At 46.4% G+C, this 16,253-nt stretch overlaps 1 protein-coding gene across 3 annotated transcripts in view; it reads right to left on the bottom strand.

Moving 5' to 3' along the window:
* Window positions 1-1,870: 1,870 nt before the first annotated feature.
* Window positions 1,871-16,253, bottom strand: part of INTS4 (integrator complex subunit 4) — a 40,886-nt gene continuing 26,503 nt past the window's right edge. For 2 of the 3 annotated variants that reach the window (XM_054193257.1, XM_054193268.1), the window contains exons 16-23: window positions 15,076-15,169; window positions 12,829-12,909; window positions 10,294-10,424; window positions 9,655-9,714; window positions 7,792-7,951; window positions 7,329-7,472; window positions 6,481-6,601; window positions 1,871-3,510 (exon numbers count right to left, since the gene is read on the bottom strand). In XM_054193257.1, the coding sequence (XP_054049232.1) occupies window positions 3,317-3,510; window positions 6,481-6,601; window positions 7,329-7,472; window positions 7,792-7,951; window positions 9,655-9,714; window positions 10,294-10,424; window positions 12,829-12,909; window positions 15,076-15,169 (985 nt within the window). In that variant the 3' untranslated portion in view covers window positions 1,871-3,316. The remainder of the gene's footprint in view (window positions 3,511-6,480; window positions 6,602-7,328; window positions 7,473-7,791; window positions 7,952-9,654; window positions 9,715-10,293; window positions 10,425-12,828; window positions 12,910-15,075; window positions 15,170-16,253) is intronic. The other variant, XR_008465105.1, reaches the window with a different exon arrangement.

Genomic DNA, 16,253 nt, shown 5'->3' with positions numbered 1-16,253 from the left:
AGTTTTAAACTGGAAAGCTGGGGAGGTTTAGGTGAGATCTCGGGCAGAAATTCTTGGCTGTGAGGGGGGTGAGCCCCTGGCCCAGGTTGCCCAGAGAAGCTGTGGCTGCCCCATCCCTGGAGGGGTTCAAGGCCAGGTTGGACGGGGCTTGGAGCAAGCTGGTCTGGTGGGAGGTGTCCCTGCCCAGGGCAGGGGGTGGCACTGGATGATCTTTAAGGTCCCTTCCAACCCGAACCATTCTCCCCAATCTGCTTACCCACATAGCAGGGAAAACAAAGGTGAATTTGAATCTTGGAAAGAGTACAGTATTAAGGAAACGGCATTTGACATTGAATTTTTAAGATCATCAGTGTTACAGAACACTTTTTTTTTTCCACGATGATGAATCAGTCATCTGCTTGAGTAGATGAAACTTAAGAAGAAAAGGAGAAGCTATGATTTCTTCTGTAATTCAAACTAAGACTCAGAGAAAAACTACAAGATGAGCTCAAGAAGAGAAGCCAACTGTGGAATACTCTCATTAGGAGATTGGAAATGTTTGTAGCAGTCTTAAATTTTCAAGTGGTTTTAGACATCTTGAAATTACAGATGAAAAACTTTTCTTCTCTGTGCCGACAGAGAAGGGTGGCATTCAGGGCAGCATTCAGGACTGAACAGGCGTTCCCTCGGGCCCTGGTTTCTGCTCCAACTACCAAAGCAGCAGCTGTGGCCTGGAGCATATGGAAAAAAGGATGACTGAGGGGGATCTCATCAATGCTTAGAAATACTTAAAGGGTGGGTGTCAGGAGGGTGGGGCCAGGATCTTCTCAGTGGTGCCCAGTGACAGGACTGGGCACAAACATGCAGCAACTTGACCATAGGAAGTTCCACCTAAACCTGAGGAGGAACTTCTTTCCCGTGAGGGTGGCAGAGCCCTGGCACAGGCTGCCCAGAGAGGTGGTGGAGTCTCCGTCTCTGGAGACATTCCAAACCCGCCTGGACGTGTTCCTGTGCCACCTGCTCTGGGTGACCCTGCTCTGGCAGGGGGTTGGACGGGATGATCTCCAGAGATCCCTTCCAACCCCTGCCAGTCTATGACACCATTTAAATCAGAAGTCTTTACTGGGATGACAAACCACAGAAATACTGGTGAAGTGCAAAATGGAGGAGGGGGGAAGCATGTAACAAGCTGGCTCAACTCACCAAGGATCTGCATGGACCCAGCTTCATTAGAAGAGACTTGGAGGTTGTAGAGAAGTGGGGGGTCAGTCTCTTCTCCCAAGTAACAGGCAATGGGACCAGAGGAAACAGCCTCAAGTTGCACCAGGGGAGGTTTGGATTGGATATTAGGGAAAATTTATACACTGAAAGGGTTATTAAACATTGGAAGAGGCTGCCCAGGGAAGTGGTGGAATCGCCATCCCTGGAGGGATTTAAGAGCCGCGCGGACGTGGTGCTGAGGGACATGGGGTAGTGGTGGTTTGGGCAGTGTTAGGTTGATGGTTGGACTCGATGATCTGACAGGTCCCTTCCAACCCAGACGATTCCATGATTCTATACATCAAGCCCTGTCCACTGGGAATTGAACTGAGGGTGCCAACGAGAAATGGGCCGGTAACAACTTGGCTGTGACATGTGCAGGAGGCTGTCGAAGCAGCGCCCTAAAGCTGAGATCCCCAAAACCAGTTTGTAAGAGCAGCAGCACTAAGAAAGGATATTTAATTCAAGAACACCTCAAGCAGCTTCAGTAGTTTTATAGTTATGAGCCTTCGGACCACAACATGTCAGTGCTAAAAAATTAACTCAAAAATCACAAAAAACTTACAATAATCTTTTTAGCCCAGGACCAAGCCTGCATGAATGTTCACTCATATAATAAAGAGGGAACAGATTAGCATGAGTTTTCCAATTTTATTGTAGGAAAGCACACAAAGGGTTATTATTTACACTGATCTCTACAATTGGAAAGTATTTCTTCACTGCTTTTGTTTACTTGCTAAAAATGCACCTTTTTTTTTTTAAAAAAAACAATTGATTTATGAACATAAGTAACATTTCGCAGCTGCACCATAACGTTTCACACAGTAAGCGCTCCTACAAAATCCTACCAAAGGATCAGCTGCAAGTCACAGGAGGTTCCTCAGTCCGCTGAAGCCTCCCACACGGGAGCGATGCGCAGACACGCATCCCACAGGAATGCCAGAAGGGCCACGTTTTTAGTGAGTTCTTGTCCCTCCCTACTCCCAGCTCACCTCCTTCGGGGAACACCGACAAGCTGCCCGCCTGCTGCTTAACTGGGAGCCTGTCTGGCTACTTCAGAAAGACTCCGGCTGCCAAAACTGCTGCTGAATGGGAAAACTGCGCGGATTTTCTCACCTCGGTAAGAGCGGGTCAGGCCAAGATCACCACGTGGAAACAGATCCTGTAAAACTTTGTGGGATGGGGTTAGTAAATTTTCAACCCATGGTATTTAACCGCATTTTTCCTAAAGGCATACGAAGGCACAAGACACTTGGATTACAATTCAGAGATGTTTGACTCCATTTTATGTAAACAAACAAAAGTCAAGTTTTGTTGCTCTAACTCAATTAAACTCCATGTCCTGCTAATTGGAGTGCTGCTGCTTGCACCAACAGGTTCCTCCTCCCCCCTCACCGCAACCTGCGCCCTCCCCAAAACTGCACCAGCTTCAGCGCAGCTGTACGGGATGTAAAACGGCTCGGGATTTACCCTACGGCAATTGGCAATTCCACTTTGAGGTGCAGCTCCTACACAAGAACAATAGCACTTCAGAATATATATATTTTTTTTAAAACTAAGAATTTAGGTACCAATGCGCAAATACAAGTTTTAGACATTAAAAAAAAAAAAAAACACAACTAAAAAAACCCCACACAAACCCCCCCAAACTCCTTAACTTCATTGCAGAGTACTGTAAAAATAACATTGGTTTCTGTGCCTAAGCATTTACACAGTAAATACCTTTGTAAATACAGAGCAGAAAACCTAGAGGGCTTGAAGAGAAGCTTTGGATAAGTGAAAACTGAAGATATGGCCCAATGAAACACCCCTGGAATGCCGGCTGAGAACTGTCTCGATTTTGTTGAGCCAATATAGAAACACCCGCATTTTCTTGAAACTGTCCTCAACAAGCTGAACGACTCCCGTAGTGGTTTAGCTGCTTCTCAACACAGGAGACCAATCGTTCTTCAGCAGCTTTATTTTATGGTTGACTTTTTTTTTTTTTTTACCCAAGTAGAAAACTGTTTTGGTTTGGTTCACTGTCGTTCCACGTAATCCAACAATCCCATAAATGTATTTATTTTAGCGACAGCCTTCACCGCCTGGCAGGTTTGGGCATTATGTACACTTTGACAGGTTTGCTGAAGGGGATGGTCCCCTCTATGCCGTTTTCAGATTGCGGGAGAGCCTCCAAGCTCTCGCTCCAGCTGGATTTAGGAATTTTAGCGGATGCCTTGCTCCTGTTGGAATTGTAGGCCAGCAGCAACCGCACTTCGATCTGACATGGCTCTGCAGAGGAAAAAAAAGAAGAGAAGAACCCAAACATGACTCTCATCACACAGCAAACAACCGATACTGTACGAAACTTTCTCTCGCGTGTGCTGGGGAAAGTACAGAGCCCTTCTGGGCCGACCAGAATCCAGTCCGGTGTTCGAAAATACAACTTTGTTGTTATATTCAGCACAGCAGAACTAAGCACCAGTTTAGATCCATCCCCTCTCTGTAATAGCTGAAAAAAAGAATCTCACTAACAGAGAGCAACTTTCAACAGTAACCGTTAACAGTTATCCCAACACAATAATAATAAAATCATAAAAGACCACAAAAAGAGGACCTGCTACCTACATTTTTATGGCAGGATCAAGTAAATCCAGATGATTTAACCCAGGTTGGACGGGGCTCTGAGCAACCTGGGCTGGTGGGAGGTGTCCCTGCCCAGGGCAGGGGGGTGGAACCAGATGATCTTTAAAGTCCCTTCCAACCCCAACCACTCTGTGATGTCTGAAAAGACTCCCAGCAGAGGAGATGACTTGAAGATTCTCTTCTGTTGGAGGTTTTTTATGCTGCACGACAGCCTGTTCCCCTCTTTCACCATCTCATCGGCTAGGCAGATATTCCTGATACTGTCCATAAGATGATTTCACTTTGTTCTTCTCCCAGGGGTCATAATGAAAAGAGGCTTTCACACACAGTGTGACTCGGAGCAGCATGCTGGACCACAGCCCCATCAAAATGTTCCTTTCTAAACTGAAAAACATGATCCCTTTGGCTTTTCTGTATGGACTTGTACTGGTTTTGGCTTGAGATAGAGTTAATTTTCCTTCATAGTAGCTCGCGTGGTGCTAACTTTCGGATTTGTGATTAAAACAGTGTTGGTAACACAGTGTTGACCAGTGCAATAGCCAGGAGTTCCCTCGCTTTTACCCTCCTGATTCTCTTCCCCGTCCCACCGGGGGGAGAGCGAGCGTGCACCAGGTGGTGTGTGGGGCTGAACTGGATCCCAGGTTAAAACCAAAACCAGGGCCACGTCACCGAAACCTAAATGAAACCTACTGAAACCCGCATCATTTTAAGCTGCAATGCCCAGAACAGCAGCGGTCCCCCAGCTGGGACATCATCCACCCCAGAGAGAACACGTGAAATAACCCTTCTCCCCACACTTAGCCCAGGGTCCCCGAGATTCACCTTTTCGCCACATTGTCATCTCTTACTTGCAGCTTGTAGTCACCGCTATCGCTTCTGCTACCCCTGTCAGTTAATCCGGGCTTTGGGCATTCTGCTTCCTAAGCACACACTTGTTACTGGCCTTCAATGATTTCACTTGTCTCGAACTCCGGCACTTTCTCCATTTTGAATTCTGACCTCAGCCCCTGAACCCCTCCCAGCTTGGTTTCCTCGCCACATTTTATACACCCAAGTGCCAACGTCAAAGTTAATCAAAATAATGGCAGGGGAGAGACCAGAATGGAATCATTTGGGGCCCTACTTAAAACGGCCTTCGAATGAGTGCTGCAGAAGCAGAAATAAGGATTTGATTCAGCTCCCTCTGGTACGGGATGAACCTTTAAATCCAGACACTCCCAGTCGTAGAAACAATACCATTTTTAACTCTCCAAAACAAAAGAAAGATCGCAGGATGAACGAGCATACCATGGAAGCGCTGTATAAAAAGTACGTGAGAGAACATGGCACTAAACAAAACTTTGTTGGTTAAGAAAAAAAAATAAGTCACCAAATCCTATTAATAACTGCTCAGAAAAACACCCCGCGTTTCAAGAAATGTGAAGGGATTAAAAGAAAACAGGACAAAGGGAGCTGCGAACAAATGCTCTCCGCTTTTGTTGTTTGAAGTCCACAAGCCAATTACCGAAGCACTTCCATGGGGAAGCATCGATGCCGACTGCGACTGAACGTGAATCCTGGAGTCGCGTATTTCATCAGAGCTAAAGGATGGTTTTTTAGGGCATTAAAAGGGTGAAAGTTTAATCAGCAGTGAAATTACACCGTTGAGTACACACCGTTCCAAAGGTTCTCTGCCCTCCTCAAATACCTGTCAGATGTGAAACAATGAATTACAATGAGTCAGTTTACCATGACTCCTTGCCTTTAAAAAGGATGCAGACCTGACGCCTACAACCGATCTTGCTCCGCAGAGAAACGGGTGAGCTCACCTTCAACATGGGCTCCCCTGTAAAGGCTCCCAGCGCCGGAAGACTGCACTCACAGCCCCCATGAATCACGGAATGGTTCGGGTTGGAAGGGACCTTAAAGATCATCCAGTTCCAAGCCCCTGCCCTGGGCAGGGACACCTCCCACCAGACCAGGTTGCTCCAAGCCCCGTCCAACCTGGCCTTGAACCCCTCCAGGGATGGGGCAGCCACAGCTTCTCTGGGCAACCTGGGCCAGGGGCTCACCACCCTCACAGCCAAGAATTTCTGCCTCAGATCTCAGCTCAATCTCCCCTCTTCCATTTGAGGAGTTTGAGCCATTCTGAAGCCATTTCCCCTTGTCCTATCACTACATGCCCTTGTAAAAAGTCCCTCTCCAGCTTCCCTGCAGCCCCTTCAGGGACTGGAAGAGGCTCTAAGGTCTCCCCGGAGCCTTCTCTTCTCCAGGCTCAACACCCCCAACTCTCTCAGCCTGTCTTCATAGGAGATGAGTGGTTGGACTCGATGATCTTAGTGGTCCCTTCCAACCGAGACGATTCTATGCACCTTCCCTCCCATGACAGCAGCCCCTCGAGTCACCTACGGAGCAGTACTGCCACATCCACTGGGAGATGTAACTGCTCAAAGGCTGCGAGAATCTGATCAACGCGAAGGGCAGCACCAACAACAGCTGTAGACTCCAGGATCCCCAAAGCCCCCAAGATTGTGGGGGGTACATCCAACGTGCAGGAGACTGGGATCAAGCAAGACACACTCCTATCACAGAAACGTGCGGCGACACAATCACGTGAACTTGTATCATTAACGTTACCTGTCCAGGCTGTGTGCGAGAGGTAGACCTGAGTTATCAGCCTGTGCCTTCCAGGACCAGGATTTCGGAAGTCAGCTGGTTTAGGATGGATTATCTGTGCTTGTCCATCTGGATACAATACCTATAGGGGGAGAAAAAAAAAAAAAAAAAAAAGGAAACCACTAAATGACAGCTGGGGATTTGCAGAGTGTGCGTTATTTTGGTTTTTGCTGTTTGTGTTCAGGAAGGTGTGCTTTATCTGGGAGCCAGGAGCCCAGCTGCCCTAGATTTAACAGCCACACACTGGCCATTCAGACCCACAGCGGAGGGGGGAAAACGTACACCAACATCAGCTTCTTCCTCTGCAGTGTAAGCACAGAGGGTTTCATTTCTTTGTTATGCAGTCAATGTGCATGTTTTACTTGGCATCATACCACACCTACCTCCTCAGCTGCGTTTGAAACTAGCGATTCGGCAGCAGGAAGAAAGTTCAGCTGTAAAGAGGAAGAGCCGAGAGCCCGCACATTCCTGTACCGTTCAGAACAGCTTCTTTTCCTCCTCCTTCTCCCACTGCACAAGTTCACCAGCGCGTATTTGTGCTCACGGCCGTAACGTGCCCAGCGCACGTGAAAGCACAGAATGGCATCAGAGCGCTCAAAGCAAACTCTCAGGAACTGCAGGCAAGTCAACTCAGCGCGCTACGGACAACACTGGACAAGCCAGTTTCAGAACATGTGTTCAAAACGCAGAAATCCAACACCGTGACTACTGAAGTGTACAATTATCTGCAGTTTAGAAGCGCTGACATCCTTACACCAACTCCCCGTCAGACGCAATCTTGTTTGCATTTATGACAAGCCACTGCTCACCTGAACTTTAACGGTTCCTTGGGGATCCTGCACGTGTTCCAGAGTTGCGTCAACATCCAGCGCGACTACCAACCCCGACGTGAACCTCAGAGGATTGTCAGATTCACCGGTAGGTTCAATGATATTGGCAGTAGCTCTATGGAGCTAGTGGGGGCAAAGCGGTTGGCAAAAATAAGGCGGGGAGAAGAGGAAGAAAGAAAAAAAGTCCATCATTACTGTTCTTAACGGAGAAATCGTGCACGAACTTTGGATGCTTTCAGATACTGCCAGGAATTACTAAGTTCTTTGTATTTTTAACAGTAGTCCCGAGGATGCCAGGCAAGAAGAAGAAAGCCTTTGAAGGAATAACACTTGGAACTGACCAAAAACCTGAATCCTAAAAGCTTCGCGGTATATTAGGAACTAAGCAGACGCTGAGACAGCCTGCGGGGATATCGTGTTTAATTCTCTGTGTTAAACTGACCTGCTCTGGGAGAGGAAGGTGGAGGAAGGTACTTTGTCGCAGCGTTGTCTGAAGAATCTTGACCACTTCCGAAGGCTTAGATGTCACGAGTCTGGGCATTAAGTCCAGCAATTTATCTACAAAACTGCCTTGCATGTGTGGGAGCTCAGAGATGAAGCACCTGTGTTAGGAATAAATGAAAAAAATCAAATGCTTTTTTCAATGTTTTCAACAGCATTGTTATTTTCCGCCGAGCTACTTAATCCTCACGTGTAGTTATAATGACAGAATTAGATACGTAGATTTCTCTTCCGATGCGTGTCTCATACATAAGATAAAGATTATTTTGGCTAGTGATGTTGGGACCATACCTTGTGCTCAAACTGACCACGTTGTGGGGTAAGCAGATCTCAATTTTGATGTCCTTCATCCATACAGAGCCTAGCAGGCAAAGGAATCTGGATTCCCGAAGAAGGGAGCTGGAAATGCTGAGGTGCCCATCAACACCACGTTAATGAGAAGCGGATACTGTAGGGGTTTGTCCGCTCACATTACCCGTGCGGCTGTAATGCCATTTAGATAGTAAGAGTGCTAATTAAATGAGACTATGGGCGATTCCAGTACTCTGCACTCAATCTTGATGTCCCAACAAAGAAACAGTTGGGTGAAAGAGCCAATCCTGCTCGAGTTGCCTTGCAAACTTCCGAAATTGGTACTTCTCAGGGATGACGTGCATATGCCGAATTCTTCATGCTGTGCATCTGACTGACTAAATAGCTGACTCATCACAGGACCTAACATACCCGCGCACCCAACACGCGAGTTGTCTGACCTTCTGCTGCAGCAAAGTTTCCAGGATGGTTTTCCTCTAACGATATTTATGAGATGATTACTTATTGCACCCAGGAAGTGAAATTTTAATAGTAAACTACAATCAGTGGAGGGGTGGGGGGGGGGGGGGGGGAAGAAGCGAGTTCTAGAAGTCAAGAACAAAGAATAGAATCCCTTCTATAGTTTGGGACAAAAGCCTCTCACAAGAAGAACATTTGATATTTCTTATTCTTTATACAGGAGTAAAATCAGGCTACTACTTTTGTGGAATTCCTCACTGCCTGTAGGAGTCACCTTCCTGAAAACAGTGATGAGTTTTGCTGCTCCCCAGACTTGGTGCAAGGAAAAGACAGGAAGCAAAGGAAGGGCTGGATTCACTAGCTACCAAACGAGCTAAGCGTTAGGGAATAGGTAGATTTGGTTCCCCCATCACTTAACCAGCCACAACCACCAAGCACATGGACCACGAATAAATGGGAATTTAATCAGAACTAAAGACGGAATTCTGCTCAGCCAACTCTGGATACCTATGTCACTGGGCAAGCTGCCCAATTCCCTTCTGAGCATCCTTAATCTGACCTATTTTAGACATCCAGATTTGGACAAAATAAAAGAAGGACCTCTCCGGTGAGAGGAGAGCTGGGCACGTGCTTCATAAGCTGTGGTCTACAAAGCAAACGTCAACACCTGGGTGAGATCACTCCCACCTTGAGTGTGTAGACAGTTCACTCACTCTCCCATTTAAAATTTAGAAGTCGGGATGAGGAAAGGAGAAATTCCTTTTTTGTTATACTCCCTGGGAATGCTCCTCCGTTGATCCCACATTTAGAAGGGAATCTACTTCTTGCTCTATCATTATCTCATGACAGCAGGCCCCTGCGTAGGACAGCAACAGGGAAAGGGAGATGGGAAGAAGTGAAGAACAAATGGAATATTCCCTGATGAAAACAGTCGGGAGACCTTGACAGAATCATAGAATAGTTTGGACTGGAAGGGCCCTTTAAAGGTCATCTAGGCGTTCTAACAAAGGGAAGAAGCCATGGAGTTTCTCACCTCTGAAAGGAATCCACTTCTTGTAGGAACTTTTCACACATCCCAAAAAGGGGTTCCACTCTGGAATGAAGATGACATTCCTTGTTTTAGTGTTAAATAAAGAAAACTGGTTCTATGGCTATAAGCATTTAGGTGTTTTGGAATCCAGTTCAAGCTCCTAAAAACCACAAGATCTTACAATTTTGAGGCCAGAAAGGCTGAGTCGCACAAACACTAGTTGCGGTTCAGTCAAAAAGACAATTCTTTTCTGATGCTAAAACCTCAGTAACTAATACTTAATGAAACAAACACAATTAATGCATTGACACGCAACTTTTCCTCGATAAATAGGTCCCAAATCTCAACTCTAAGACACACTCTTCTGACGTTTTTAACCTATTTACATGTTCATAGCTGAGAGAACTCAACCCCTAAACACGTCTTCCCAATAATTTTGTCATCTAATTGATTATCGTGCCACACTACAGCTACACCGAAGGCAAAAGAAGGCTCTTCACACTGAAGTAGTTTCGCAAATCGTTATTGGCACGCCATGAAGTTTGATGCGTCTAATTTATCCTTACTGTTTTTTTAAACAAAGCCTGAGGGAACCAAGATACAGCGAACGCTAAGAAGGTCCTTTCACCAGGTCATCCTTACCCCCTAGTGGTCCGCGCAGTCACTATGAGCTGTAACGCCTTCGCCTGCAGTCTCATGTGGTGGATAATGACCACTTGTCTACTTTCCACGCCGCTGTACATGAACTCCATCTTATACGTTTCTTCCAAGATCTGTCAGACAAACACCACAGCGGTGAAAAAAACCCATCAGACTCTGCTACAAACTCTTGCACAAGCACGATCACAGAGATTCTGGTATTTTTCCTCATACCAAGGATCACATTAATCCACGAGTCTCGTTCTTCTGGTGAAATTCTTCACAGTATAAAGTGGCACTTAATACTAAAAGGTTATCTTGGCTATAGTAAAGAAACAATTCATGACACTTGGCCTGAAATCAAGCACTCCCTGCATTGCCAGTCTATCTTTTGACATTGCATTTTAAATTTCCAGGGGTAGAGCACTCGTCGACTGCCGCTGGCTACTCCGGAATACGAGACGTGAGCAGCATGACAGAGCAAGCTGAGTGGTCCTGCTCAGGTTTACATTTTGGAAGCCGATATGGGAACTATCACAAGATAAATACCATTCCGGGTTATTTTAGATACACGGTAAAAAGCTTAGACAAGACATTGCGCAGTTTTACCCATCGTACTTTATCTGTCAAATAGACGGGCTTAAGTAGACAAGAGAAGTGCTCAAACTAACGCAGCTGAGCTCAGTATGACTGTATAGAAGCCGAGAACTTGCAAGTTATCTAATAGGAAATATTCCCTCCCCTTGCGTTGACGGGAAGTGATCTACATGCACAATCACAACAGATAAAACTTCCCGGGGGATTCACACACTACTGAGAAGGGCAGCCGAGACAGACAGTTCAATTACAGAAGATTTAAAAAGCTGATAGGTTTTTGTTTCTACTCATCCCTGGGGACAGCTGTCAACAGCAGAGAAGGTTTCGATGCACAGCAGGACCTGCCTCTTATTACACCTTCATTAACTGAAGACTCAAAATGTCAGCGTAGTTTCCCAGCAGATCCATGAACTTGCTTTTACTCTGGATTTGTTTCTGGATTATTTAATAGCTTGCTTTCTCCTCTACCTTTGCTTAGGGCTTCACTTCAGTTTTTCCAGGATCAGATCACTTATACGTCACAGCATCAGAGTAACTCAGACTGGGTGGGACCTCTGGAGGTCAGCTAGCCTTGTCCCATCCTCACAGCAGGTCTAATTACTTACTCAGGGCCACATCAAATTGTGAACACTTCCAAGGACGGAGACTCCCCTCACCTCTCTGGGCAACCTGTTACAGTATTTAACCACCCTTACGGTAAATTTCCCCCCCCCTTTGTATCTAATCAGAATTTCTCATCTTCCAATTTGTGTCCGTTGCCTCTTGCCCAGAGCAGTCTGGCTCTGCCGCATCTACATCCTATGATGAGGCAGTGGCAGACAGCAATAAATCCACCCTTCTCTTCTCCAGGCTGGACACGGCCCGTTCCCTCACCTTCTCCTTGCAGGGAATGTGCTCCAGCCTTCCACCACTTTTGGTCCTTTGCTGAACTTACCCCAGTTTGTCAGCATCTTCCTTCTACTGCGGAGCCCAAAACACAACACAGCTCTCCAGATGGGACCTCCCCAGAGGTGAACAGAGGGCAAGGATCACTTCCCCAGACCTGCTGGCTACGCTCTTGCTTTCTTAGCCCAGGATGCAGTTGGCCTTCTCTTTACTGCCTCACGTTCAACGTATTGTCCCATGCAGAACATCACAAGGCTCCTGTCACCCTAATTCCCTAGCCTGTCCACGCCAGCCTTAGCAGCCGTGCCCTCCAGCATGCCAACCGGCTCCCCAGTTTGGAGGAGCCTTATCACCCACTTACTCAGCCAGAATCACAGAATGTGTTGGGTTGGAAGGAACCTCTAAAAGGTCACCTAGTCCAACCCCCCCTGTAGTAAGCAGGGATGTCTTCAACTAGATCAGATTGCTCAGAGCCTCATCAAGCCTGGCCTTGTTTGGAATCCTGCCAGTTTGGTGAATTCCTTGTTTGGAATCCTGCCAGTTTGGTGAAAAGGAAACAATAGGAGACTGCATCAAAGGCTTTGCTAAAGCAAAAGCCCTCCCCCTCCACCGCCCTCCCCTCGTTCACAGCACCAGTCCCCTCATCATAGAGAGCAATGATATTGGTCAGGCACAATTTGCCCTCGGGAAATGCATTTTTGGCTGTTCCCATCACCTCCTTGACCTTCACTTGTTTAGAAATGGCTTTTAAAAGGAGCTGCTCCATAACCTTCCCCAGGAGCAAGGTGAGGCCAAGCACCCCACAGTTTTCTGGGTCTTCCTTCTTGCTCTTCTGGAAGATGGGTGCGATGTTTGCCTTTTTACAGTTGTCACGAACCTCCACCACTCGCCTCCCATCTTTTGAAGATGAGAGAGATTACTCCACTTTGGGGAACTAAGATTTACTCGGACAGACTACGGCAGTGGAAGGTCAGAAGCGTGTTATTGTTGCATGGCCAAGGGAGGGCTCGTATCCGAGGACTTGCCTCCAGGCAGACCCAGCTGCTTCCACCTCACCTGTTTTGCTGCAGCAGATGCTAACGCGTTCTGTTTCAGGTACAGAGGAGCTGCCACGTTCCACAGCTTCTCCTGCAAGGCCTACAGAAGGAAACCAGGGAATCATGATAAATAACCAGTTCAGTCTAAAAGTCTAAACATTATAACCCTGCGCTAGATGGGCTTGGGAGCAGGGAAGATGCCGTGCCCGTCGGCTGTACACCAACAGGCTGGCTGAAAAAACAGGCCAAAGGAGTCTTTTGTGCTTTTAAATACAACACGGGGAACCACGGCCTCCAAAAGATGTATTGTCGTATAAATGCACAGAGATACCTATGCAACTATAAATATAAAATAAGACTTGAGAAAAATACTAACAAAACTATGAATTAGAGACTGAGACAAACGTTGTACTTTTGAAGGAGAACTTTATGCAGAATGCAGTCGCTTATTAGAAACACAGTAGCCCACTGTGCTATCACCTGCCTGAGGCCAAGATCAGGCCAACCTTCAATTGCAGGCAAGAAGTGGAAACAATAACAACTGTCCCCAGAAACACACCTACGCAGTCATATTTCTGAACTTTCCCGTTGATAGTCTCCTCCCCACCAAAGATTCCCCGAGTTCCTAAGGACACTGAGTGTAAAAATCACCTACTGATACTTGTATTTAAAAAAAACCAACCAAGCAAACAACACCCAAGCACACCCTGTTTGCTTTTGGACGTATGTTACAAAAAATTAAGAAAGCTTGACTAGATGATTTATATCACCGCCTCCTTTTTGAAGCTGTCTGCCCTTAGATACAGCGACACACAGGCTGGCTGTAGCCACAGCTCGAGAACATACGGGCTATATCCTTCACGTAGGCTGGCCCAGAATCCCGGCTACCTACCCCTAAAAATCACGGGGTATGTAGAGCCTTTAAAGGTCTGGAACCTTTTGACCCCCAAGAGGCTGGGAAATGAAGATACTTTTTCCCCCCTCCAGCAGCTTCTTTCTGTTGGGGAAAGAAGCAATCGGAACGAAATCTACTGCAAAGGGCTGCTCTGACCCTTGGGTTCTCTCTGCCATATCAGAGCTTCGAATGGTGTGATATTACGAGTTACTTTTCATTTCAGCCGCATTAGTGGCTCCTCCACATCACTGATGTCCTGTCTGTTCTACAGCTCAAGCCAGGCATGGCTGGTGTCGTGTTTATCTCCTCCTTCCAAACCGAGCGCTCCTCTTTGCCAGATACACAAACCATTGTTCTCTCAGCTAACAGACACCGCTTCCTCCAGCCAAACCCCGGAGAAGGGCAACAAAGCCACCTCCACATGCTGGTCCTCTGCCTGGATAGCACATTTCACTCTGGAAACAGTTTTGGATTTAGCTAGGAACGTCCTGAACTGTAACACCGCTCACCTAAAACGCCTTCTTCGGGTGATAAATGTAATTCCAAAGATTTGAGGGTTGACATGAGATATGCCAACTGGCAGTTCGGCAATTAGCAAAGAAGCTGAAATTCCTTCTTGGTTTTACATAACAAAGCTTCTATGAAGTCCCTTCTGGAAACTTGTTTGTTGCTTGCTTTAGTTCTTGCTTTACATGTGTATAAATCACATCCAAACACCTAAAGAACGCCAGGAGACTAACTGAAGCACCAGCTGATAGCTTGAGAAGCGAAACAAGAAATGAGCTGCTGTCTGCAGCAAAGCAGCTGCCTTCGCAAAGGGTTGCTGCCCTGGTGTCAAAGCAACCACTTCATCCGCTAATGCCAAACAGACAGATCACTGCGGCACTGTAAAAGAAAGCGCGACTGATGTTTTGCTCAATCAAGCCTAAAGAATTCCTTTGGCACTGGTGCCCAAAGAGCTGTCTACAAAAGACTGTCTATAAAAACTCCACCTATAGCAGCAGTTTAGCAAAAAGCACTTCGGGTGGCCACTGGCAAAGAAAGGTTACTCTTGTAACCCGAAAGGCTACAGAGTAGTTGCCTCCATCCTGGTTTCGGTCAGAAAATAAACTCTGCATTGGCAAAAAGCACATGAACCAACACAAGCCGTAGGTACGACGGCAGGGATCTGCACCGCCGTACTCACCGGCAAAGCTACCGCATTAATTATTTGCGACAGAAGGGATGCAGGAATATCAGAAATCCACGGAACCCGCACTTTCATCACACGTCAGTTTTCAGCACAAACAGCAAAACGTGCAAGCGCGCCGCTAAGACGGACTGGGGCCATTTTTGAAGAGCAGCCCCAAAAAACCCCAGATGAAGTCAAACCTTGATGAGGAGCAGCTGACACTGAAGGTACGTTGCAGTGAAATCTGCCATCCCTGCCAGTTCTGACTGCAGTTCTCCAAGCCTCTGAAGATCACTGAAGCATGTGGAAAAAAAAGGAAAAAAAACAACCCATTGAGACAGCAAGTTAATCTAAACACACTCAGAACGCAGCAACGGCAACGACGAAGCCAGCTATTTCTGCGCCTTGCTTTTTCTTATCCTCAGAAGGAGCACCAGAAACAGCGGGAAAAGACGCACTATGGAAGAGTTTGTACCTTGGGACTCGGCATCTCCTTTCCTCCTGGAGGCTGACAGGAGTGGAGCAGTGGAAGCCGTAAGTCTGTCAACCCACGTTACTCTGCAGCCCTGTGGGACCCACGCGGCGTCGCAGTCCCAGATTTAACTTAAAACACTCCAGCCTTTTCACAGCAGCTAACGACCCATTTGTGTTACACTGCTGGGACATCCAACTATTCGCGTTGGCTGGGAAAGGTTGTTGGGAACACGCCGGGCTCACACAACCAAGCGTATTTGAAATCTAGCTGCCTTTTTAAAACGAGCTGAAATCTGAGGTACTGACATTTGTCCAAGCAGCTGTTGTGCGCTGTCCGCTATAAGTATTTCTTGTAAATTGTACAGCTATAGAAGTAGCTTTTAACTTCACATAAAAAAAAACAAAACAAAACACCAAAACCCAAACCAGACAGTTAATGGATCCCAAAAAGGCTTTAGTTCTCTACTCTTAGACATGTTTTAAGATCAAAAGTGTCTATTAAGAAAACAAAACTCATTTTTTGTTACGGAACTGAAAATAGGTTATATGATGTGGATTCAACATGTCTCTGTTCTTCTCTGTATTTTGCTTTGATCCGAAGCGTCCTAAAATCACCACTCTACTTCCGTGTTTCCTACGGTATTATTAAAAAGAATACTTTTTCTTCAGATGACCCCTTCCTTTCGTTCATTTTAGATTTATCTTTGTATTTACGACGCAATTCTGGAACTTTGGTTTTGCCAAACCTGAGTGCTCCCACATTCCAAAAAAAAAAAAAAAAAAAAAAAAAAAAAGAAAAAAAATCCATGAGATTATCTGTATAATTCGCAGTCAAAGAAAATCTCTCGGAAGCAGAGAGGCCATGCCTTCCTTCAATGCCACAGCACAGCCAGACTGAGCCCTA

This window comes from Rissa tridactyla, chromosome 1 (assembly GCF_028500815.1).
Source record: "Rissa tridactyla isolate bRisTri1 chromosome 1, bRisTri1.patW.cur.20221130, whole genome shotgun sequence".
In the NCBI taxonomy this organism is placed as follows: Eukaryota; Metazoa; Chordata; class Aves; order Charadriiformes; family Laridae; genus Rissa; species Rissa tridactyla.
The sequence above is the reverse complement of the archived record's forward strand: the minus strand, read 5'-3'. Positions and strand labels throughout refer to the sequence as shown.